General features: G+C 51.4%; 1 protein-coding gene across 4 annotated transcripts in view; it reads left to right on the forward strand.

Annotated features, from left to right (window-relative positions):
• The window catches only part of LOC118208421 (MICOS complex subunit mic25a-like), a 69,095-nt gene extending 64,809 nt beyond the window's left edge, over window positions 1-4,286 (forward strand). For all 4 annotated transcript variants that reach the window (XM_035383079.1, XM_035383080.1, XM_035383077.1 and 1 more), the window contains one exon: window positions 3,645-4,286. In XM_035383079.1, the coding sequence (XP_035238970.1) occupies window positions 3,645-3,668 (24 nt within the window). In that variant the 3' untranslated portion in view covers window positions 3,669-4,286. The remainder of the gene's footprint in view (window positions 1-3,644) is intronic.
• The last annotated feature ends 21,928 nt before the right edge of the window (window positions 4,287-26,214 follow it).

The following is a 26,214-nucleotide window of genomic DNA, read 5'->3' on the forward strand; positions in this document are numbered from 1 at the left end:
CAGGGTGCATTGGGCAAGAGGCAGGAATACCCCCTGGACAGGCCGCCAATCCGTTGCAGGGCTGCAGTCTTCTAAGATTTTGTTATGGGAAAAAAGCTACACAGGGAGCTCTTGGTCTCAATATCAGAGTTTTGCTTCTTCCACCTCCCCCCCCCCCCCTTCCCGCCCCCCCCCACCCCCCCCCTCGTTCTTTCACCTTGAGGACCGATGCGTTACCATGGTATCTCTCTACACGTTATTCTTCTGAGTACTGTATGTTCCTGACATTGCAGCTTTTTAAAATAGCTTTTTTTGTTGTTTTTGTACAGTTTCTCACTGTTGCGTCTGAATGTGTGAACACATTCTGTGTGTGTTACTGTGTTTAAATGGGTGAAAAAGTACTGCGTGTTTGTAATGGAGAGGCAATGAATGTTGAAGTTGAACATTTGTGTGTCTGTATGTGCATGTGTGTGTGTGTGTGTGTGTGCATGACAATGTTACTGTTTGTGAGACTGTTTTTGCTTGTGTATGAGAGACGTGCAAGGACTCCTCTTCCAACTGCATCACGCACATGCACACACACGAGCACATGAAACATACATATACAAACACACACGCACGCAAGCACATACAACACACACCCACATAAATGCATGCACTCAAAAACATATAAAACACATACTGTACATACAACACACATACACATAAATGCATGCACTCAAAAACATATAAAACACATACTGTACATACAACACACATACACATAAATGCATACTATACACGCGTACATACACCCACACACGCACACACACACCCAGAGACCCCCCCCCCACACACACACACAGACACCCACACACACACACAGACACCCACACACATACACACACACACGCACACACACAGACACCCACACACAACACACACACACACGCACATACACACCTACCAACACACACACACACACGCACACACACAGACACACACATACACACCTACCCACACACACACACACACACACACACACGCGCGCGCACACACACACACACACACACACACACACACACGCAGCTCGCTGATGAGTGGACACTGCGTTTCTTCATCTTAATTGAGTTGGGAGGCAGGGCCTTGGCACCTCTGGACGGTGTGTTTATTAAGAGCCTCAGACAACGGCTGATTCAGCTGTAATCAGATCCGGCGCGCGAGAGCCCAGATTAAACAGATAGCTCCGATTTGGGTGCCGGGAAACAGCTCACATTAGTTTGGTAAAGACTTCAATCTCCTGGGCTGTGATTGGTGTTCGCAGCCACCAGCAGCGAGCAGGTAAATTTGAATAATGAGTCAGCGCTCTTGTGTGGAGAATACGTACGTACACAAACATCCCACACATTACATGCACGTATGTATGCAGGCACACATACACACGCACATACGTGTCCTGCACACATTTGCACGTGCATAGAAACATGGACACACACATATGCAGACCATTCTGAAACTGTGTACAGTTTGTCTTTCCATCTTAAATAGATCTGAAAATCCTTCTGCAGATTTCTGTATGCCTGAACTTCACTTTAGGTTGATGTCAGAGCACCACACTGCCTCCAGCATGAGTCTTTTAGGTTTATTTTTAAAAGTTTGGTGTAAGACTGTGGAAGCAATGCAGAAGCCGGTCCGTTGTCTACAGATATTATCACACGTTTCTCATTATTAAAGTAAGATAGTGAGGAAAAAAGAATCGCTTGTTTCAGGAACTGCCTGCTGCGTAATCAAAGGTTTTTTTTTTTTTTTCAAACACATAGTGGGAAATTTCTGTTAAATGACACTGTTGGTGTCAGACCTGCGAATGAATCCTCTTCTGATTGGCTGGTCCGCGCGAGGGCAGCGGTTAGCTGCAGCGTTAGCTTAGCGTCCCTGTCGCCTCGTCGCGGTTTCCTGTTCTGCAGTGGGCGGCGGCGGGCTCTGCTGCCCTGCCCTGGCTTAGCGGCGGCACGGCGCCGAGCCAAAGATAATTATTTACCCCCGGAGGTCCCGACGGACCCGCGCGGCCCGCCGGCCAGATGCCAGCGGCCGGCTTCGCGGCGGAGGCCGAAGACGGCGCGGCTTCAGACCGGACCGAACCGGCCCTGACCGGCCTGACGTCGATCGGTCTTTGACGTGACCGCGTTTATGATCACTCTAGGCATTAGCGATGCTAGCTCTGAGCTGTCCGCGCTCCTCAGAATATGTGAATGTGTAAGTAAGAGATCCTTATCCCTGTGAATGGGAGCTTATTTTAACTGGTCACTTGTAGGTCGGGATAATGTCTGCACGCCTCTCTCTTGCTCTACTGTGAATTTCCACAGTAGGTGGAAGATGGAGGCTGAGAATGTAGTGCTTCAAGTAGAAAGTTTGGGGATGCAGTTTTAGAGGTAGCATAGGTTGTGCTGGTGAAGCCATGAAAAACAGTTGGGGCTTTACTAAGACTAACATGTGCAAAAGCTTTTAGCACATGAAATATCAGTAAGGTGACCAATGATTGGTCAAGGTCTTAGCTTTGCACCAATCATTGGTTCTGTTATTAGTTTTGTTTGTGCTAAAAGGGTTTGCACATGCTAAAGGTCTTAGTAAATCAGGCCCTTAGGGTTTGGCAGTAGGTGAGCTGAGGTGACGCGTTTTGTTCAGCCTGGCGGGGCTGGGACCGCCGGCAGGGTCCGGATTCATCCGGCAGGGCCGTCGGCACCGGCTGGATCCGGATTCGGCGATAACGGGGAACAGCTCACCCGCACGCGTTCCATGGAGCCCGACGAACATTCTTTTAGGATTTGTTCCTTTAATTTTTCCTTTCTTCACTTTCTTTTCTTTTTTCGGGCTCCTCGAGAACCTCTGCCTCTAACCCGCATGCAATTTAGACAGGATAAAGGCGGGGAGCTGGCTCGCAACCAGGGGGTTGCGAGGTCAAGTCCCAGACGAGGCAACACCGATGCATCCTTGAACAAAGTTCTTACCTCGTGCCCCAAAAGTGCCCCCCCCCCACCACCCACCCAAACCTGCAGAAACAGATAGTCAGTAAAAGAGTTATGTAAGCTGTGCCCAGCTAAGGACGCTGTGGAGAAAGTGATTGACAAGGTGAACCGGAGTGGGGTCAGAGCGCTGTAAGCTGATTGGCGCGCCCAGCAGGAAGTACGTGAGGTGGCTGATGAAGAGATTTTCAAGTTCAAACAGAGCTTGGGAGGACTTCTGATTGGCACAGAGAAATCCATGCCTCCAATTGCGACTCTAGATTGGAGTTATCGGAAAACAGCTTCTCAGCATCTGAAAATGTAACTCAACCAGCTAACGCATTTCGAATTTTTTACATCCTTTGTGCAACTTCATTAAAACTTAAATTAAAGGTTTTTAAATGTGTGTGTGGGCGCAGGTGTGTGTATGTGAGAGAGAGAGTATATGTGTTCGGTGCTTTCCGTTCAGCACTTTCATTAATGTTATGTGTCTTTGGCATGTTCAAATACAGCTTTTATATTGAGTTAGCACTAGCTTAGTTAAAAATAGCCTCTCCCTTATTAAAGCTTCGAGCTAAGCAAATATTTAACCTGAGGGTATATCGGGGAATTGTGGGAATGAGTTTTTGCAGGGAATCATGGGTAATAACCGCTTGTTTTTTTTTTTTCTTCTTCCTTCCCTTGCAGAACCTGCTGGTGAACCACGGCTGAGGCGGAGAGCCGCCCCGCTGTCCACCCGCTCAGCCGCGACCGCGACCGCCAACCTTTTCTTAACCGGGGGACCGCGGGACGACGGTCGAAAAGCGGCGTGCCTTCCCCGTATGGTTTTAACGTATTTATCCTGCTTCATTTCTTAAGAGTCACACTACGGAGCGCGCCCGCGCGGACCAGCGGGCCGAAGACGACCGACCGCCGGTCCTGGGTTCACCCCGGAAGCTTCTGCCGCTGAACTCAGGAGAGACACCCTGAACTCCCGAAATCAGGGGCACGCGGTCAAGGGCCGACAGAAATCCACAAAAAAACTGTTTAATTTCACACGATCGTTGCTTTCATGAACCTTTATTTTGACAGTGCGTTTCCCACATAGCGTAAACATTCGCGGGATATAAAAATAGCCAAATGATGCACGTGGATCAGAAGGCACGGGCTAGCTCACACACGCCCCTAAAGGCTTTCTCTGTGGGATTTCCTGACCGATTCGCACGCGATTTGCGCTCTGACGCCTTGCACTCTGTCTCCCCTGACCGCGCGCTCCTGTATAACGGTATAACCCTAAGGCTGCATTGTACTCGTAACGGCAATAAAGCTCCCTCCTGAGGGTCTCTTTCACCACCGTCTGCCGTGTCTGTCTTTCAGCCCTGGCTGCGAACGTTCTCACGAACCTGAGGTGCGCACGCTTGTCGGAAAAGCACGCGTTTAGGTAGAGATTCTCTCTGTACAGAGATGCACCCGGCACTTCAAACTTCAACATCCCTGTTAAATGCACACATGCGCGGAACCAGAATCTATAGGTCACTTTTTTTTTCTTTTTTTCTTTTTTTTTAATGATATGCTGTGTTGTAATCTGAATTTTATTTAGTGTGTTAAAATGGCCGTTGTGTTACGTGGAGATTTGTCAGCAAATTAATTGAATTTAAGTTCATTGTTCTGAATTGACAGAGTCAAAATGGAATTAACTCCAGCCAAATCCATCACCTGTCCCGACAGCGCGTGTTGCCGTGGGAACGCATGGCACTGGTTTAAAGGTGCGGCAGAACTTTCTCAGGAGGTAACCCTCACAAATATTCTCAGAGAAGCTGTGCGTCAAACTGACTAGAGGGTTAGGCTCCGCCCCCTCCTCAGCCGAGGTGCTTTTCTGCGTCTCAAACGCTACGCTGCACCGAACAGACTAGAGCATTAGGCTCCGCCCCCTCCTCAGCTGAGGTGCTTTTCTGCATCTCAAACGCTACGCCGCGCGGAACAGACCGGAGGGGTTAGGCTCCGCCCCCTGCTCAGCCGAGGTGCTTTTCTGCATCTCAAACGCTACGCTGCACCGAACAGACCGGAGGGGTTAGGCTCCGCCCCCTCCTCAGCCGAGGTGCTTTTCTGCATCTCAAACGCTACGCCGCGCCGAACAGACCGGAGGGGTTAGGCTCCGCCCCCTCCTCTAAGCTAAGGTGCTTTTCTGCATTTCCAATGCTACGCCGCGCGGAACAGACTAGAGCATTAGGCTCCGCCCCCTCCTCAGCCGAGGTGCTTTTCTGCATCTCAAACGCTACGCTGCACCGAACAGACCGGAGGGTTAGGCTCCGCCCCCTCCTCTAAGCTGAGGTGCTTTTCTGCATTTCCAATGCTACGCCGCGCAGAACAGACCGGAGGGTTAGGCTCCGCCCCCTCCTCTAAGCTGAGGTGCTTTTCTGCATCTCAAACGCTACGCCGCGCGGAACAGACCGGAGGGGTTAGGCTCCGCCCCCTCCTCTAAGCTAAGGTGCTTTTCTGCATCTCAAACGCTACGCCGCGCCGAACAGCCCGGAGGGTTAGGCTCCGCCCCCTCCTCTAAGCTAAGGTGCTTTTCTGCATTTCCAATGCTACGCCGCGCGGAACAGACCGGAGGGGTTAGGCTCCGCCCCCTCCTCTAAGCTGAGGTGCTTTTCTGCATCTCAAACGCTACGCTGCACCGAACAGACCGGAGGGTTAGGCTCCGCCCCCTCCTCTAAGCTGAGGTGCTTTTCTGCATCTCAAACGCTACGCCGCGCGGAACAGACCGGAGCGTTAGGCTCCGCCCCCTCCTCTAAGCTGAGGTGCTTTTCTGCATCTCAAACGCTACGCCGCGCGGAACAGACCGGAGGGGTTAGGCTCCGCCCCCTCCTCTAAGCTAAGGTGCTTTTCTGCATCTCAAACGCTACGCCGCGCGGAACAGACCGGAGGGGTTAGGCTCCGCCCCCTCCTCTAAGCTAAGGTGCTTTTCTGAGTTTCCAATGCTACGCCGCGCGGAACAGACCGGAGGGTTAGGCTCCGCCCCCTCCTCTAAGCTGAGGTGCTTTTCTGCATCTCAAACGCTACGCTGCACCGAACAGACCGGAGGGTTAGGCTCCGCCCCCTCCTCTAAGCTGAGGTGCTTTTCTGCATCTCAAACGCTACGCTGCACCGAACAGACCGGAGGGTTAGGCTCCGCCCCCTCCTCTAAGCTGAGGTGCTTTTCTGCATCTCAAACGCTACGCTGCACCGAACAGACCGGAGGGTTAGGCTCCGCCCCCTCCTCTAAGCTGAGGTGCTTTTCTGCATCTCAAACGCTACGCTGCACCGAACAGACCGGAGGGTTAGGCTCCGCCCCCTCCTCTAAGCTGAGGTGCTTTTCTGCATCTCAAACGCTACGCTGCATCGAACAGACCGGAGGGTTAGGCTCCGCCCCCTCCTCTAAGCTGAGGTGCTTTTCTGCATTTCCAATGCTACGCCGCGCAGAACAGACCGGAGGGTTAGGCTCCGCCCCCTCCTCTAAGCTAAGGTGCTTTTCTGCATTTCCAATGCTACGCCGCGCGGAACAGACCGGAGGGTTAGGCTCCGCCCCCTCCTCTAAGCTAAGGTGCTTTTCTGCATCTCAAACGCTACGCTGCACCGAACAGACCGGAGGGTTAGGCTCCGCCCCCTCCACAGCTGAGGTGCTTTTCTGCATCTCAAACGCTACGCTGCACCGAACAGACCGGAGGGTTAGGCTCCGCCCCCTCCTCTAAGCTGAGGTGCTTTTCTGCATCTCAAACGCTACGCCGCGCGGAACAGACCGGAGCGTTAGGCTCCGCCCCCTCCTCTAAGCTGAGGTGCTTTTCTGCATCTCAAACGCTACGCCGCGCGGAACAGACCGGAGCGTTAGGCTCCGCCCCCTCCTCTAAGCTGAGGTGCTTTTCTGCATCTCAAACGCTACGCCGCGCGGAACAGACCGGAGCGTTAGGCTCCGCCCCCTCCTCTAAGCTGAGGTGCTTTTCTGCATCTCAAACGCTACGCCGCGCGGAACAGACCGGAGGGGTTAGGCTCCGCCCCCTCCTCTAAGCTAAGGTGCTTTTCTGCATCTCAAACGCTACGCCGCGCGGAACAGACCGGAGGGGTTAGGCTCCGCCCCCTCCTCTAAGCTAAGGTGCTTTTCTGAGTTTCCAATGCTACGCCGCGCGGAACAGACCGGAGGGTTAGGCTCCGCCCCCTCCTCTAAGCTGAGGTGCTTTTCCAGTCAGATAAACACTCTCCCTGGCGTTTGAGCTCCTGCCCTGCGGGGATAACCAATCACAATCCCCGCTTCCTGCCCGCTTATCGCACAGCCTCGATTATTGCTTTCAGGCAGCATGAAGAGCGGGGCCTGTAGTCTCACAGGACGTGAGCCCCTCTGAGGCTGCGAGGGGTGGGGGTGGGGGGGCGGGGGGGCGGAGGGGGGGGGGGCGGGCTTATCAAACGCTGGGGCTGAAATGGCAGGCAGCAGAACATGCGGCTTAGTCATCCCGTAATCTGATGTTTCTGGAGAGCACTAAAACTGCGAGAGGAACGTGTGGAAGAATTTTTTTTTTTGGACGTGAGCTGAAATAGGATTCTGTTTTAGGCTGGAGTTAAATTTATTTGCTCTTGCCAATCATGCGATGGCGGAAGGACGTCAGCCTTCGTTGTTTACAATCAGCATGTGAATGAACAAATGCACTAAGCTGGTTTGGATGGATGGAATGCCCTCTTAAGGACTGGAGTTAAACTGCAGACACAGCGCCCCTGCCAGGACTGGAGTTAAATCTGCAGATGCTGTGGCCACCCAGCACTGGAGTTAAACCTGCAGCCACTGCAGCCCTCCAGGACTGGAGTTAAACCTGCAGACACTACAGCCCTCCAGGACTGGAGTTAAACCTGCAGACACTGCGGCCCTCCAGGACTGGAGCTAAACCTGCAGACACTGCGGCCCTCCAGGACTGGAGTTAAACCCGCAGGCACTGCGGCCCTCCAGGACTGGAGTTAAACCTGCAGACACTGCGGCCCTCCAGGACTGGAGTTAAACCTGCAGACACTGTGGCCCTGCAGGACTGGAGCTAAACCTGCAAACACTGCGGCCCTCCAGGACTGGAGTTAAACCTGCAGACACTGCGGCCCTCCTGTACTGGAGTTAAACCTGCAGACACTGTGGCCCTCCAGGACTGGAGTTAAACCTGCAGACACTGTGGCCCTCCAGGACCGAAGTTAAACCTGCAGTCACTGTGGCCCTGCAGGACCGAAGTTAAACCTGCAGACACTGTGGCCCTGCAGGACCGAAGTTAAACCTGCAGTCACTGTGGCCCTGCAGGACTGGTGTTTGAGATCCCTGCAGTAGAAGCTGTAGAAATAACACAAGGGATAAGAGATGGGTCTCTGCGCTTGAGCGGGTGACATAGGAAGAGTGAATTAAGGCATGTAATCTCCACAGTCTCAATAAAAAAAGGTTAAAAGGGGCGTCACCCTTCATTGCAATATTTAAATCCCTACAGGGATTAAGAAGGTTCTATCAACAGAACGAGAGGACACAGGTGCAGATGAGTTCAGCATAAAAATTCTGCCCTGACTAGACAGTATTAATTCAGACAGAGTTATTAATGCGCGGGGTAAATTACGAGGACTGGTAGCGGAGTAAGAGAAAATTGGATCTCTGGAGCTCCACTCTGACACAGTCATAGATTCTCACTATATTCTATGGACACAATTAGCCAGGACGTGCTGAACGATCCTGTTCGTCTTCATTATAAAGTTCAGGGTAAGGATTCCGCGTTTGTGTGAGTGTGTGAGTGTGTGTGTGTGTGTGTGTGCACTGTGCGTGTGGTCAGAGGTGGAGGGCGCTGGGATCAGTGTCTCTTAGATGAACGGACACTGTTTCAGCGACTCGCTGCCTTCAGCTGGAACCCCGCCAATAACCAGCATGGCATGCTGGGATAGAGACGCATCACTGCTGTGCTTGTCTTTACCTCGCCTGTGACAGCTGGTTTGGGTGTACAAGGGTCACGTGCGTCTACATGTTACTGCAGCACCAGGCCCCGGTCATGGGTCTACCTGTAAACACAGAGCCAGACCTCAGTTCATGGGTCTACCTGTAAACACTGACCCAGGTCAGGAGTCTACCTGTAAACACAGAGCCAGACCCAGGTCAGGAGTCTACCTGTAGACACAGAGCTAGACCCCTACATGGGTCTACCTGTAAACACTGACCCAGGTCAGGAGTCTACCTGTAAACACAGAGCCAGACCCAGGTCAGGAGTCTACCTGTAAACACTGACCCAGGTCAGGAGTCTACCTGTAAACACAGAGCCAGACCCAGGTCAGGAGTCTACCTGTAAACACTGACCCAGGTCAGGAGTCTATCTGTAAACACAGAGCCAGACCTGGTTCATGACTCTACCTGTAAACACAGAGCCAGACCTGGTTCATGACTCTACCTGCAAACACAGAGCCTGACCTGGTTCATGACTCTACCTGCAAACACAGAGCCTGACCTGGTTCATGACTCTACCTGCAAACACAGAGCCTGACCTGGTTCATGACTCTACCTGTAAACACAGAACCAGACCCCGTTTCATGGGTCTATCTGCAAACACTGACCCGGTTCATTGCCATAAACCGTATTCAGGTCAGGTAATGACAGCTCAGCGTTCTTCACACAATTCAGTTTTCTCACCTAATAAATATTCGCGGATTCAAAGGAAGGTTAAAGATTTATGTTTCGCTCAAATTAAGTGCTAAAACTGATTTAATAGCGTATAGATTTTTACCGTTGAAGCTGAAATTATGAGAGGGTTTCTTTATAGCGTGCTATAGAGCCGTGATCCAATATCCTTAAATTATTCATTTATTTTGGGCAGCGAGCATTGTTAGTAAATTCGTTTTTGAAACATTTTACCTTCGGTTGGAGAGTTTTTAAAAGTTAATAAGTCATACGTATATTACAAGTTCATAAAAATCCATCGAAATCAATAAGAATATGAGTTGATTAGAGTCCTGATCCCTCGCTTGGAAGACCAATTATCTTGTGGGACGAGTCTGGCAGAGCCAACCTCTGATTAAGTCGACTGCTTCATTAAAGCGTTTGTTTCCTCTGCTGCCCCTCTTCACGGAAGATACCGCACACGTAAACATTATTGAAAGCATGGGCCAGTGGAACAAGTGCGTTTGTTCGCGGTGAATGTGGAATGCAATCGTTAGCCGTGATGACGGGTTAGCTGCTCTGAAACACCACCTTGGAGTTGGACTCATTGTGATGGATAGAATGATGGACCTCGCAAAGCAAAATTTAAAAAAATGAAGTTTTTTCTTTTTTCTGCATAACCTGTAAAAACACTGCAGTACAGGACGATAGAAACCCTGCCTGTCTTCTTACAAAGACTGAAGACTCGCCTATGCAGATTGCTCCCTGGCTCCCCTTTTTATATTACATTACATTACATTACAGGCATTTAGCAGACGCTCTTATCCAGAGCGACGTACAACAAGTGCATTAGTTCAAGGTGCAGAGGTGCAGAAGAAACATACTAGAGTTAAGTAAAGATCGTAGTGTTGATGCTCTTCTTTTTCTTTCTTTCTTTCTTTCTTTCTATTTTCTTTTTATTTTCTTTCTTTCTATGGATTTCCTTATTATTACGGTTATAGGTGTACCTATGTAAATATCTGTCTAGTGGTACTTTCTTGTGTTACAGTATGAGCCGTTGCTTGTTAGGTTAAGACATATTATAAATGGGCCTCTGTGCCTTCTTGGTGATTCCACGTGTTTGTATTCCTGAGAGAAACACTAATGTTCTCCACTGTATGTCGTTCTGCATAGGAGCGTCTGCCGAGTGATTGTAATGTAAAGAAGGTCAGAGGAATGTCTGCCAGCTCGACCCCTTTCATGTTGCCCTCTACAGAGCTCCAGTATCCATTTTTCCCATAACTCCTCTATGGACTGATAGCTTGTCACCTCGCTACAGTGGCCCTATACAGATAGTGACTTAAATGAGTCTCATCAGTAGGGGAGAGCCAGTATAAATGTAGCACATAACACATGTAACACAGCCAGAAACTGTTACATTTATACCGACTCTACTACAACCATGGCACCAATGACCTCAGAATGAGTTAACAGCACAGTGGAACCTAAATTTCTCTCTTGGATTTGAATATTCAAAAGACAGACGATGGTTTTTCTTCACACCGTTGTGCTCAGGAGAGGATCAGCTGAGAACCAGGACGCTCAGGACATACAGTCTATATTAATATCCCCTTCAGACCAGTTGAAAGAATGAGGTGGATTTGTGATTGGAGGGTCAGATTTTTATAACCAAGCTCAGGATTTGGAAAAAAGGTTCCACTCTTGTGGGGACAAGCCATTTGATTGTTAAACAAATGATTCAAAAGAAAAGGAAACAGGCGAAAGAGGACAAGCTCAGGGTTTAGAGAAAAGCATGTTTTGTGGCGAAGAACGGTCATGAAGCGGTACGATTGAAGGCCACGTTCAAGCGATGAAGGAACATTTTGCACAGCGGTCCTGCTTTGATGGGGTTGTTTAAAGACGTTCCAGTTTTGAGTTCCACAAGGGTGGGGAGGGGGTGGGGGGGGGGGGGGGGGTGTGGTCAGAGGTTAACACAATAACTGCTCCGTCACAAGACAATAAAGCCTGACAGACTCATAACGGCGTGGGCAGAGATATGAGCTCGGGAGCCCTGTCGGCGGCGGCGGTGATGGAGCGCGGCGGCGAGAAGCGGAGAGGAGTCATTTGTCATCGCGTCCTCGACCCCTCCGAGGGTTCCGCTGTCCGTCATCGGCCGGCCTCCGGTGTCGCCGTCGACCGCAGGGCGGATCGGTCACGCGGACATCCCGGCTCGGAACGCCGGAGCCAGCCCCGCCCCGTCCCGCCCCGCCGCGTGCGCGTGTGAGATCGCCGGCGGCAACCGCGGTAATTCAGGGGTCGCAAACGAGTCGTAATTAAGGACGGTAACCTGAGATTCGGCGGGACGGGTCGCGGTAAGACCGCACTGGTCTGTTACGTTTTATTTCATCGCTTTATTTTCTTTATCCAAGCTCCTCCCGTTCCGGCTCCGGACGTTTTGGGGAGCCCACTTTGGCGAAGAGGGCGGAGTCTCTTTCTTAGCCGCGGCGCTCTGTGTAGAAAATTCCGCTGCATTGACCCTGTGTAGCCCTCCCTGCTTTTTCCCTTTCTGAATGAAGCCAGACTGTCTGCCCTCCTTTACAAAAATGGGGGGAGTTGGGGGTCCCGGAGTGCCATGTGGAACTACCGGGAACGCCCCCGTCGATGGCTCTGTCCCGCCGGGGAATGGGGGCTCGGCCAAGCGAAACGGGCCGAGAGTAATCAGAACCCATCACGGAACGCCGCGGCAACGCACAGCGCCAGAACAGTAAACTTTGTCATTACGCGACGTGGAGTTTCTCGGACCTGAACTCGTGATTCAGCAATCCGCTAATTGGCTGTTTACCGTCGCCGCTAGCGGAACGGTTAGCGGAGCCGCTCGCCCGGTTAGCGGTGAGTGCTAGCGGCGCCCCGCGCGGCTTGTCACAGCCGCCGCGCAGGTGTTTGCTCAGTCTCGTCGTGTTTAAAATCGATTATGCGGCCGAGCGTGGATCTGATGGCGTCTGCGGTGCAAACTCTCCGCTCCATTAAACCTCGGTCTTTCCCTCCCTGCCAGAGTCGAGAAAATAGGCAACCGGGCTTGATGTTGTTGTTCCTGCGGGCGGGACTTCCAGACAAACTGAATTTAAGCCCGAATAACCCAAAGCAATTTGGCCAACTTTATGTCACAGGAAATCTTTCTAACCTTTAGTATATCTCTCAAAATAGCATTTTAAAGATTTTACTTTTCAGAGTGTAATTTGTTGAATAGCTTTTTGTAGATGTTTAACTATAGATGTTTGTCTGTTCCTTCATTATTAAATCACTATTGCCTGGGGTTGCTATAGGCTGGTAATCAAAATCCACAGTGGGGAAACACATTCAGTTTAACTCTTATATTCATTATCGTACGTTTTAAATAAATGGAGATTATTGTTGTATTATATAGTTAGGCTATAGTAGTTTCTTGAATCCTTTTTTCGCTGGAGCGCAAGTACTGCCAGTTAGTTATCACACATAAGTGATCACACACAAAAACCCGGGGAATTTTTTTTTTGGGTGTTTACGCGAGCGAAATCGTACGGAGCGAGGCCTCGTCGGGGGGTTGCCAGGGAAACCGGAGCCTGAACGGATGAGCCGGAGAGGCGTCGGGTTCGAAAATGACGCCGTCGCGTCCGAACGCGTCCTCAGCGATCCCGCGTCGGGCTCGATCACCGGCGGCGACAGCGGCGGCGGCGGCGTGGCTCACGAGCAAACGGTCGCCTCCGGACGCAAAACCGAGCGACAGACTCACTCTTCCTTTGTCAGTTATTTCAGTCGCTACGCCTGAGTAATTGGCGCCATCGTGACGGCTTTTAGGCCGGAAGTGGCTCTTTAAAGAGCCGGCTCCTGTCGGTTGGAGAAATTCAGGCGGGGACAAAGTAACAGGCGATTCACAGGAGAGCCCAAAGCTGGCGGTAATCATTACTGCGGTTTATAAAAGGGCGGGGCCGCGGGACAAGCCGTGGCAGGCGGGGCTGTGAGGGGTGGGGCTGCAGAAAGGACGGCTGGTCGTTTAATGAACACGGATGCGAGACGAGCTTTACTTTTAAAAAGTGCAGATTCACACCGGCCTCGTTACACCATCCTTATTGGATGGAGGCTGATGAAGGCGGGGCCTAAAAGGCCTCTCTCAGTTTAGTGCTTTTAGGAGTCAGAGGTGTGCTCCTCCTTTCGAGTCCCACTGACCCAGTTCTGATCTCCACGGTGATCGTCACTGAGTGACAGGTCAGACCCGAGGCTCCCCGACCAGGACCACGGCAGCCAGCGTGAGAACCGCCTTTGTGCGGTAAGAGCAGGCCGAGCATCGAGTGGGTTGGGGGGTGTGGGGGGTGTGGATGTGTATGGGGGGGTTTGGATTAGCAGCTGAAATCCCCCCCCCCCCCCCCCCCAGTTCCCCCAGTAGGCCCGCTCCGAGCGGCTTTGTGTGCGTAGAGTGTTTTTTCCGACGGAGTAAACGGATCTAAGCGGGCTTTATCCCCTCTCCCCGCGCTCTAAGCCTCCTCGCTGAAAGAGAGGCCCCACAATGAGCCTCATTAAAGCGCACCCCGGCTCCCGCTCACGTGCCCCCCCCCCCCCCCCCCCCCCCCCCGCCCCACAACACCCCCCGCCTAGTTTCCCGCTAATTCAATTTCGGGCCCATTACGATCTGTGCTAATTCGGAACTGTAACTTTCAGGAGGCTAATTGCATTAGGGCTCGGTTCATCCTCGGTCAAGAAGCGGGTGGGGGGAGATTTGGGAGGGGGAGTTACGGAGCAAGCGTGACTAAGCGTCATTATGTTCATTAGCAAATCGACGCAGGAAATTACACGCGTTGTTGCCGCGCTCGTTCCATCGGTCTTCCGAGCCGCAGACGGGACGGGCGCCGTGACGAGAGTCGGACAGTTCGAATGAGCGATGCGCCCGCACAGGTCGCCTGAGGAGCAACGAGCATTTCGGCACAAAATGGCCGCCGCGCCTCAGGGGGCTGCTCGTCAAAATGGAGGGCGTGGAAGATCCTTCCCTGTAAAGTGTTTTGAAATCAAGAGTACGGCTACATAAATGCGGTGCTTCGCTATCGTCGTCATCAGCATCTTAAGAAGGCCTGCAAGGTGGAAAACCCAGCAGAAGCTCTGCAGAAACGTGCACCTTGACCTGGAAATGAAACCTGGGCCCAGCCGGCGCTGACCATGGCTAGGAGTAGTAGCGCATATTTCAGGCTGTGGGCTTGTCTCATCACACGAGAGCGCCTCCTCTGGTAGCTAAAGGCGCAGCGCGGCTGTGTTACGCTAACAACGCGCGGCTCAGCCGCCGGAGAGGATGCAGAGAACGGGCCGCCTTGTGAATCAGTCAAAAAACAAAGAGAAACCCGTCAGACGGAGGACAAGACACTCTGGACGGGACGGCCCCTTTTCCGAAATCACAGAGGCCACGGCGGGGGGGGAGCCGGAAAGGCCGTAGAGACGCATATTTTAGCGAGGGCACACCCGAGCCCGTCGACAAGTGGAGCGACCGTTCTATATGATAATTGGATCTTAATCCCGGGGAAGCGAATGCAATCGGTGCCGTTTAAAAGCTTTTCCTGCCGGGGATTCAATTTCAGGCCCGGCAAATAACAAGCGAGCAAAACATCCCCTGGACCCACACTCGATAGTTTTGATTAGCGTCTGGCATGAGAGCGTACTTTGCTAAAGGATCTCTGCTTTTCTTAGAATTATTTTTAGACTTATTTCTTTCCCATATTTCTGTTTTTTGTTTTTAAAATCTCACTTTTTTCCTTTTTTCCCCCCTCTTCCTCCGTCACCTCTCTGTCCTGAAGCGCAATGGCGGGAGGACTGGCCTGCTGCTGTTTTCTGCAGCTGTACTCCCTGCTCTTCCCCGATACGAACACCAGGGGGCGATGTCCCCGGGAGCGGGGTCGCTCACTTTGTCCGCAGCGCGTGACGTTTCGCCGCCCGGCCGCCATCGCCCAAGGTGCGCGTACGCCGGCGCTGCCGGCCCTGTTGCGTTCGCCGTCTCGGGTCACATGGTGCGGGTAATTAGCCCTGCTTCGTCGTGGCTGAGCGGCCCATCTGTTTGCCTGCCAGGACTCTGTCACTTCACAGAGAGCCCGTTCCCTAAACCCAAACTCTGCTCCGGAAAAGACGATGACCTCCATGTCTCCAGCGTGACCCATCTAGGTTAAACAGACCCTTTCTGGGCCTGGCAGCCGCCCCACCTCACCCTGCCCGGTGGAGTCCTGTCTTTGCCCCCCCCCCCCCAAATCAGGCCCCCGCTGTTGAGGGTTCTGTCCTTTTTCTATCAGATTAGCGAAAACTGGCCCCGGGCCCCTGGGCATAGCTGGATAATCTTCAGAGCAGAGCACGCCTCTCTTATAACATTACACCTTCCGGATAGAGGAATTCCACATTCCGTAATGTCATTACCGCCCACAGACACGGGTCTGGACACGATCCTCCACTGTCCCTGTCCTAGAGGAACATGAGCGGCACACGGATATTAATGCACGCACACCACACACCACACACACGAACACACACACACACACACACACACACACACATACGCATACACATACACACACACACACACACACACACACACACATGCACACACTATCACACACACACACATCACACACCACACACACACAAACACACACACACACATACGCATACACATACACACACACACACACACACACACACACACACAGTGCAGCGGTATATCGTATTGCTTAGGTAGCTTGGTTCAGTTGGGTGACTCCCAGGCTGTAATCTGCACAGCTGGGGCACAGCCATGGTGCCCTTGAGCAAAGTACTGAAGTGCTTCAGTAAAATACCCAGCTGTGGAAACGGCTACTAAATGAATGTAAGCTGTGAATGTCACGCCAAATAAGGGCGTCCACTAAATGCCTAAAATATAAACCTACACACACACACACACACACGTACATACACACACAGAAACACACACACACACACGCACACACACGTACACACACACACACACAGACACACGCACGCACGCACGCATGCACACACAGACACACGCACGCACGCACGCACACACACACACAGACACACACACACACACACACACACCCCCCCCACACATCCACACATACTCACACCCCCTCACATACATGCACACACACACATACACACACCCCACACACACACAAATTCACACACATCTCCCCACACATGCACACTCACACACACACCTACATATACACACACACACTCACACACCCCCACCTACACACACACACACACAGACACACGCACATGCACACACATCCGCCCAGTAGCCAGGATTACCCGGTCACCTTATCTCTGATTCTCCCGTTTCTCCCTCTTTTATTTCTGGGCAGCCTTGTTCTTTCTTCTGGCGTTTTTTTCATCTCCTCTTCCTCCTCCCGTTACTCCCCACCTCCTGTTTTAATGCTTCCATCATCCAGGATTTTTATCGGAATATTTCCTGTTCCTGCCGTCGCCTGACCTCCCCCTTTCCGGATTCAATTTCCATCAAAGAGCCTATTTTTCTTTCTAAATACCGGGCTCTCCATTGGTCCCTCGCCCCCCCACTCCCTTCCACCTCTTGCCAGATCAGAGATGAAAAAGGAGGGAAAATCTTTGGTTGCCGCGGCGCTCTCCGCGGCCTCGACCCGGCTCAGCGAATAGGGAGATTAAATAGAGGCTCCTGAACCAGAGGGGTGGAATGGGGTGGGGGGGGTGACCAGGTGCGCTTAATTAATAAAGAGCCACAGCCTCGCTTTCATCTCCTGCCAGGTGTAGCCGAGCCACGTCTCCTGCACTTTCACACATGCTGATTCGCAGTTTCTCTTCTCGTTAGTTTTCGCGGTTTTGACCCAGGTTTGACTTTTTTGTCACATTTCTTAAAAACGTTCGCCCGTACCCCTCAGCAGTGTCCCCTCGACGTGACCTCCGACGCGAAGTTCCCAACTGCGCAGCCAAATCTCGCTCCCGACGCAGATCGACCAGAGGGCTGCGCCGGCGAGCGGTGGGGCTGGTGACACGGACAAGCTTACCCTCTCCAGCCTTGGCTTCGGCCAATCACACCCCGGGCCTGGAGGGCCGGCCCAGGTACGATCTGGAGCGCATACCGACCAGCCAACCACCTGCAACACCGGTGAAGCAGCACAGTGGCTACACTCTCACTCAGGCTGTTACAGTACACAACCAACACCTACCCCCACCCACCCGTACACACCTCCCTCACACGCTGTGTGTTTGGATCGCTCCGGTTCCTGCCTCACCGATCGACCGAGCGAAACAAATCCCTCGAACGCTGCTTAGCCTCTCTCTCGTCAAACACCACAGGGACCCCAAAACCAAGCCTCCCATGAGCAACACCACTGTCCTGTTCCTGTTTCCCTAGCAGACTGGAACAGTATTTTTGGAGAGGGTCCGTAGGCAGGCTTGTGAGAGCACCCGTGGATGCCGACACCGGCAGAGTATAAGCTATGATGGAGAACAAAGCAGAGCCTGGCTGTCAGGCTATAGAGAGTAACACAGGCACTACACAGAGAATAGAGAGCACAGCACAGAGCAACACAGGCACTGCACAAAGCATAAACAGCACAGCACGGAGTAACACAGGCACTGCACAGGTCATAAGGAGGTATGGGAGTGTACTTCCATGGTTAATGCGCACCTTTGCTCTAGCCCAGCTCTAAGGCCGCTGAATTTGCTACAGTAATTACTAACCACGGTGCTCAGTCCAGACCTTGATTAGTTTAATGTGGTGTAATGTAGTGTAGCTCAGGTGTGATGTAATGTTTAATGTAGTGCTGCTCCAGAACAAGAGCCTGCGTCCCACACCAGACCTTTTCAGATAAGCCTGGACCCCCTGCCATCCACTGTATTGGAAATCAAAATTTTATTCTCTTTATATGTTTTATTGTCCTTCTGACCCGGTACAGTGACTGCTCTGAGACCAGGGCCCTGAGAGGGCACTGGCTAGCTGTGCAGTAATTCCTACTTGCTGCCTTCTAACACCTCGAGCTGAGAATGAAGGGTCAGGCTTCATCAATCATACATAACACCTTTACGAATGTGTCATTACTGCTTAATAAAGCAGCTATGGGTAAATGTGCTTAATAACAGCTAGTACTGAGTGAAATGAGTATATAAAGTTATTATTGTTTTTAGTTTCGGCCTGTGAATGCTTTGTACGGTGGTGTGTGTGTGTGTTTGAGTGTGCGTGTGTGTGTGTCTGCATGCATGTGTGTGTGAGTGGGCATGTGTTTGTGTGCATATGCATGTGTGTGTGTGCATGAGTATGTGCGTGTGTGTGTCTGCATGCGTGTGTGTGTGTGTGTTCATGTGAGTGTGTGTGTGCCTGAATGTGTGTGTGTGTGCGTATGCGTCTAGGTGTGTGCGTGTGTGTGTCTGCATGCGTGTGTGTGTGTGTTCATGTGAGTGTGTGTGTGCCTGAATGTGTGTGTGTGTGCGTGTGCGTATGTGTCTAGGTGTGTGCGTGTGTGCTTGTGTGTGTCTGCATGCATGTGTGTGTCTGCATGCGTGTGTGTGTGTGTGCATGTGAGTGTGTGTGTGTCTGCATGTGTGTGTGAGTGTGTGTGCGTCTGTGTGTGTGTGTGTGTGTGTGTGTGTTGTGTGTGTGAGTGTGAGTGTGTGTGCGTCTGTGTGTGTGTGTGTGTGTGTGTGTGCGTCTGTGTGTGTGTGTGTGTGTGTGTGTGTGTGTGTGTGTGTCTGCATGTGTGTGTGAGTGTGTGTGTGTGTGTGTGTGTGTGTGTGTCTCAGGCACATGCATTCCCCCGCTCCTCCACCATCAGCTCACACAGCTTATTTCTGCTCATTTCTGTACAGCCCTGCTGCTGCCTGCCGGCCCAACCAAGCGTGGAAAAGCCCTGGAGAGCAATTTCTCTGTGGCTGCAATTACCACTCAGCCCACATGTGCTGGGCCAGTCTGTGTCTGTGACTGCTTACCGCACAGTGTCTGTGTGCGTAAGTACTTACAGCAGAGAGAGACAGCCAGTCTGTGTCTGTGACTGCTTACCGCACAGTGTCTGTGTGCATAAGTACTTAGAGCAGAGAGATGCAGTCAGTGTGTGTATGTGTGTAAGTACGTAAAGCAGAGTGATGCAGTCAGTGTGTGTATGTGTGTAAGTACTTACAGCAGAGAGAGCCAGTCAGTGTGTATGTGTGTGAGTACTTACAGCAGAGAGATTCAGTCAGTGTGTGTATGTGCGTAAGTACTTACAGCAGGGAGAGACAGTCAGTGTGTGTATGTGCGTAAGTACTTACAGCAGGGAGAGACAGTCAGTGTGTGTATGTGCGTAAGTACTTACAGCAGGGAGAGACAGTCAGTGTGTGTATGTATGTAAGTACTTACAGCAGAGAGATTCAGTCAGTGTGTGTGTATGTATGTAAGTACTTACAGCAGGGAGAGACAGTCAGTGTGTGTGTATGTATGTAAGTACTTACAGCAGGGAGAGACAGTCAGTGTGTGTATGTATGTAAGTACTTACAGCAGAGAGATTCAGTCAGTGTGTGTGTATGTATGTAAGTACTTACAGCAGGGAGAGACAGTCAGTGTGTGTATGTGCATAAGTACTTACAGCAGAGAGAGCCAGTCAGTGTGTGTATGTGTGTGAGTACTTATTGCAGAGAGAGCCAGTCAGTGTGTGTATGTGCATGTGTGTAATTGCTAGCAGCAGAGAGAGGAGTGATGTATTTGGTTAAACCTGTAACCTGGGCGACCACAGACGCTGTCCCTCCACCCCGTTGTCGCCCTGGCTTTGCAGCCACGTTGCAGTGATCTCCCCACACATCCTGCGTTCAGCTGTCAATCAAGTCTCGCTAGTCTCCGCCTCTTCCAAGACGCCGCAGTAGCGGCGTTAGCATTCGCATTAGCGGCGTTAGCATCGCAGTGCTCCTCTAAGCCTCGAGTAAGGTCAGCCACTTCCAGCGGCGCTCTGTTCTGACCTTCCTGGTCTTACATCGTTCTCCGCCCTGTCGCCTTCTACGCCCGCCTTACTGCAACGGGCGGGGCTTAAAGGGACCGAACCCCCCCCCCCCCACCAGTTAAAGTACCCGGGCTGTATAAATGGTTAATGCAGAAGCCGTGAGCTGAGAGAGTCCCTCTGGGTCTCAGTGCCTGCATGCTGAGCGTATAAATAATGTAGCGACTCCCGCTTATTGTGCATAACTGGGTTATTTCATTTGGGTGCGCTCGGAGATGTTTTTATTTTTAAATGAAACACTTCTGACTGAATTACACGAAGAGGAGCGAGAGGAACAGGCACTCTGTGTGAGATCGTGTTCTCGTGCCCGGGGTCAGATCCCTCCGTTGAGTGATTCAGTGCGCTCCTCAGATTAGATTTTCCTAAATAAACGCACTTATGTTGCCTTACAGTGGATGGTGCCTTCTGTGCCTCTCCTGTATTCAGCATGCACTAGTTCTGTGCTGTATCTACCATATCAGTGCACTTGCACACCAGCCCATGAACTGATTGGCCGGTCCTTTTGAAAGAGCTAAGTGGGACTCTGTCCTGATTGGTCAGAGACTGAGGTCGCAGTACGGGAGATAAGTAATTTGGGTAATAATTTGTCTGTTGCAGGAAGTGGTGTTGGTAAGACTAAATCCCTATTGCTCAGATACACAGGTAAGTATTAGAGGGACTAGTTCCCGATTGGTCAGACACAAGGATCAGTGTAAGTGGGTCTGGGTCCTGATTGGTCAAACACATGGATCAGTGTAAGTGGCCTGGGTCCTGATTTGTCAGACACATGGGTCAGTGCAAGTGGGTCTGGGTTCTGATTGGTCAGACACAGGCATCAGTGTAGATGGGAATGGGCCCTGATTGGTCAGACACAGTAGTAAGTGGATGTGGGACCTGATTGGTCAGACACAATCGGGGGGTCATCAGGGTTAGGATAGGTGTGTCTGGTATGTTTTCAGCGAGGGAGCCGTCCCCCCAACCCCCCATCCCATTGTCCCCTACAGCGTCCTTTGTTCCCCGGTATTGACCGCGTAATTCCGCCATCTTCCCGCCGAGCTGCTTCACTTCCAGCTGCTCTCCAGGAAGGCGCCACGGGACGCAGGACGCTCCTGTGACTCAGCGCTGCGATGTTTAGAAAAGCAATCTTCTATTTACATCTCCTTTTTTCAAGCTGACAAAAAAATAAAAGCGCATTTTCAAAGGGACCGGCAGCATTGACAGCTTCGGGAGAGGCTGTTTCCTTGACGACAGCTGTGGCAGGGGAAATACCTGGTAGATAGATGCTCGGGGTAAAAATAAGCTGTTTGCATTATTTCCGTTGTTTCTTAGACCTGTCTGTCTTTCCTTCTGTCAGCGGGCCCCCGAAATATGGTGGTGCGATCCTGCGAAACAGTGCACCAAAGTTACTCACAGGCCTCAGGATCCAATCAGATATCAATAAAACACAGCGGACCGCAAATGACACTTCTCCATGTGGGTAGTGCTCAGGGTACAGTGCTCAGCAGGTTACTGTACTCCACAGGGTACCCAGGTACCAAACACAAGTGAGCAGCCAAACTGGAGAAGGTCACGGGGTCAGAACCTTAACAGTAGCACTGGGGGAGGGTGTGAATCCTCCAGTAATGTCTACTAAAGTAGCTATGTACTGCTTATAGCCTGGAGCCCCAGCTGAGGTTGTAGCATCCCAGCATTGACTAATTACAGTCCTTACACTGAGTACAGTACTTGCAGCACTCCTATTGAGTTCAGTACTTATACTTATATCGAGTACAGTACTTAAGCAAGGCAGTACATATCCGGCTGTAGAAATGGATAATATGTTAACAACCCCAATCTATTACAATAATTAATGTAAGAACAAAATGGCACGATTCTTTAGGCACTCTGTATTAGTGTCTCTGCTATGCAAATATGCATGAATAATGGATGGACAGAAGAATCTGCAGGATCTAGTGATGAAAATAGATGGCAAAATAGATCTCTGCCAATAGATGGCAGTGTCGTACCCTGAGGTTGGGCTACCATGGCGACGGGCACAACTGTCTCTTTCCTGACCTGGAGGTCGCATGCACGCCTCCCTGTGTAGTTGTGACACATCGCTCACCACCCCCTCTCCGTCACTTCTGTCGCCCCGGCGACAGTGGGAGTCACCTCCTTCGGTCGATGTTTCTGTTTGCGTTCATCTCCTGCGGACGGGGCAGCTGTTCCTCTTCGCGTTTGTTCTGTAAATGTAGTTTTTTAAAAATCTGTTGGATTTTTAGAGAGTCAGCTGGCGCAGTATTCCGAGAGAGAAAGGCGAAAAGTGAAAGAGAGCAGTGAGAGGGAGAGAGAGAAAAAGAGGGAAGGAGAGGGTGACAGAGAGAGAGAGAGCGAGAGCCAGAGTGCAAACAGAGAAACATAATGCTCCAAGTGCTGTCTGTCACATGGCTGAACGTGCCCTGAAATGGCTACTTCTGCTGCTGCTGTCCTACTTTGTGAATAACAACTGTACAAGTGAGCCCTTTGTGGCATGCTGGGGCATTGAGCACACACACACACACACACACACACACACGCATGCTGCGATTTCACTCACTAACCCTGTCTGTTTGCTAACCCACGTTGGCCGAACGACTGTGGCAAACGGCACCACAACCAGTCACCGTCTGCAGTGACAAAGGCAGCCCAGGTGGCGCTAACGCTGCTAGCCGATACAGCCTTTCGGAAGCCGCCTGCGGGGAGCGAGGCGGATCTCTGAGTGTAAAGTCCCGGGCCTGATCGTGCGGAACTGACGGACGCGCGATGTTTGATCACAGGGAGCGGTGGTGCTGAAGGAATGCGGAGGTTGCAGGTTCGATTCTCAGGTGGTTTTACTGCTGTAACAGCTTCATAAAAAGGAGAATAATCTGCATTTCCCACCATATGCACACACACACGCACACCAGCACACACATTCACACACACCAACACACACATTCACACACAATGTACACACACAGACACGCACACACACACGTGCACATATAAACAAATTCACATTCTTTCTCTCATACACACAAGCATACACTCTCTCTGCATCTCTCACACACGCACAAACACACACACATAGAAACACACACGCACACACCAGTGCATTAATCCAAGATGACCTTTTTAATGTTCGGTGGAATAAGGCCCATACATATAAATCTTTCCGTAGGTATCTTTGCAGAGACCACATTCCACCCAACATAAACTGAAGAAGTCATGTTGGATTTACTTTAGAATTATGATAACATGTTTTATGGATTTATATGGATATGAGCTGTGTGATTTATGAATTTTGAATGGGTTGTAAGTTTTTAAATGAACTTTCATTTAGTGCTTTAATGATGTTGCACTAAAACTCGCTGATCAGGGAATGCTGTTAGGCAGGTACTGTACTGTTGCTCACATAATCCTGGTGGATACACTGTTCTCTTTGTTAACTGTAAACTGCTCTGGATGAACTAACATTAATGTAGACCTATGTAAGGTGACAGGATTATTACATTTTTTCAGGGGTCGAAGAGGCAGTTTGAATACCATCGGTCAGGTCACAGGTTGAAGGTTGAAGATTTAATTATTGAGCTTACATCATCTACAGCAGGTGCATGTAACGATGACCTGAAGGAATTTGTAATCCATTGGTTGCGGGTTCATATCGCTGGTGGGGCATTGCCATGGTAACGCTCGCGCTGGATATCTGACCTGGTACTTGCTTCAGTAAACCTCCAGCTGTGTGAACGTGTGGCGTGCAAAATGCTAGCCTCTGTCAGTCAGCTCCGTTCAACCGAACGCTAAATCTGTTCTTGCCTGTCGAATCGGGGTCATCTCAGGTGACCCCCCTCTCTCCGGTCCTGGCTGGCAAGGCTCGGTCCCGATCCCCGAGCCGCACCCACCCCCCCAACACACCCCTCTGGGGCTCCCGCTCGCGGTAAACGGCATTGCTCTTATTTACTCGCCTGTCAGGCGCCCTTTCCCTCACACTGGTGTGTACCTCACGCTCGGCTCCCGTTTATCCGCCCACAACCACTCGGGGTGATTCGCCTGAGACGCCTCCCTCCCCCCCACCCCCCCGAGCCGCCATCCGTCCCGCGTGGCTTCTCCGCCACCTTTGCGCTTGCGTGTGTATCTGGTGTGGAGAACGCCTGTCAGACTGTGTGTGTGTGGAGCCAGGGAGACGGGGTCTGTGATTTACATTCAGATGGTCCGCTGTTGCGACTGTGCTATTTATAGTGTGGGGTGGCGGGGGGGGGGGGGTGGGGGGGTGGTGATTCACTGGTGCCCTGAGTCATTGAGATGGCCGCTTGGAGGGTCGGGCGAGCTCGCGGTGGTCTGTCTCACCCGGGGTTACTCAACCGCAAGTTTGAACCAGCAGCCGCATGGCTAAAGCAGACCAGCATGTACCTCAGTCACACACAGGCAAACATATACCACAGCATCACTCACATTACAACGTACACTACAGCAAAACACACGCACGCACATACGAGCACACACAAACACAAACATACACACAGACTCATGCATGCGCACACACACACGCGCAAACACACATGCACATACACACACACATGCACGCACACTTCAGAATCAGAATCGTATTTTATTGCCAAGTACATTTACACATACAAGGAATTTGCTTTGGTCAACACATGTACACATGCACACACACACATGCACGCACATACACACACAAACACAAACACACACACACACACACGCACAGACACGCACACACACGCCCCCAAAATGCAAAGACAGTCAAGCGCATTTAACAAACAATCCCAAATTGATGCTTGCGTTGCGGTGGCAAAAATAAAATTACAGTTCTTCGTCTCAAACCATTATTTTTGTCTTGATATTATGAAACGTTCCAGTACTTTACTCTTGGAATGGACTGATAACAGGCATGCATGAACCTGAGCTCTCTGAAATAAAACTATATCAAAACTGCTCCTTTAGTAACCCGTAATTTGCCTCTCATTCCTGGCTCTTGCCGAATCGTTGTGTGCGAGGGGTTCAGTGGAGCAGCTTCCTGGCCGGAGGAGAGCCGGGTAAAAGGCAGAAGATTGAGCCCTGCCTCTGTTTTCATGGGAATCCTTCTCGGGTTTAAGAGGGAAAACCCTGCCATTGTGTTACAGCGGGCCTGTTTCAGATGCTGGTGGGTGTAATTCATGAAAGAAAGTAAAATGAAAATATACTGTATTTCCTGTCAGGGTGGGTGGGAGAGTGTCAGGGAGGCGTATTCAGGTGGGGGCCTGGTGTACGGAGTGGGGGAGGGGGGGTGGCGGGGGGAGGGGGGAGGGGGTGATGCGGTGTAGCACACAGAGCGCATTGTGCCTGATGTGAAGACTGTAATAGTCATCTACAAACACACAGACACCACAGATGCCCTCAGGCCCATGGTTCTCTCTCACTTCCCCCTCTCCCTCTCTCTCTCTCTCTCCCGCTCTCACGCTCGTTTATTTGTCCCTTTGGCCCTGAGCTCCCAGCAGCGCCTGTCACTCTCACTGGCGCTGACAATCATTTCCGCAGCGAGCTGGCACCGCCTAAAAGGTCAAAGGTCACCTCTGTTGCCACGGCGAGACTGTGACGGACACTGACCTGATCGACGCCGTGAACCCGTGGCGTCGCGCTCTCCTCCTTCTGGCCACGCCCACTCATTATCTCTCGACACCGA

This window comes from Anguilla anguilla, chromosome 11, assembly GCF_013347855.1.
Source record: "Anguilla anguilla isolate fAngAng1 chromosome 11, fAngAng1.pri, whole genome shotgun sequence".
Classification (NCBI taxonomy): domain Eukaryota; kingdom Metazoa; phylum Chordata; class Actinopteri; order Anguilliformes; family Anguillidae; genus Anguilla; species Anguilla anguilla.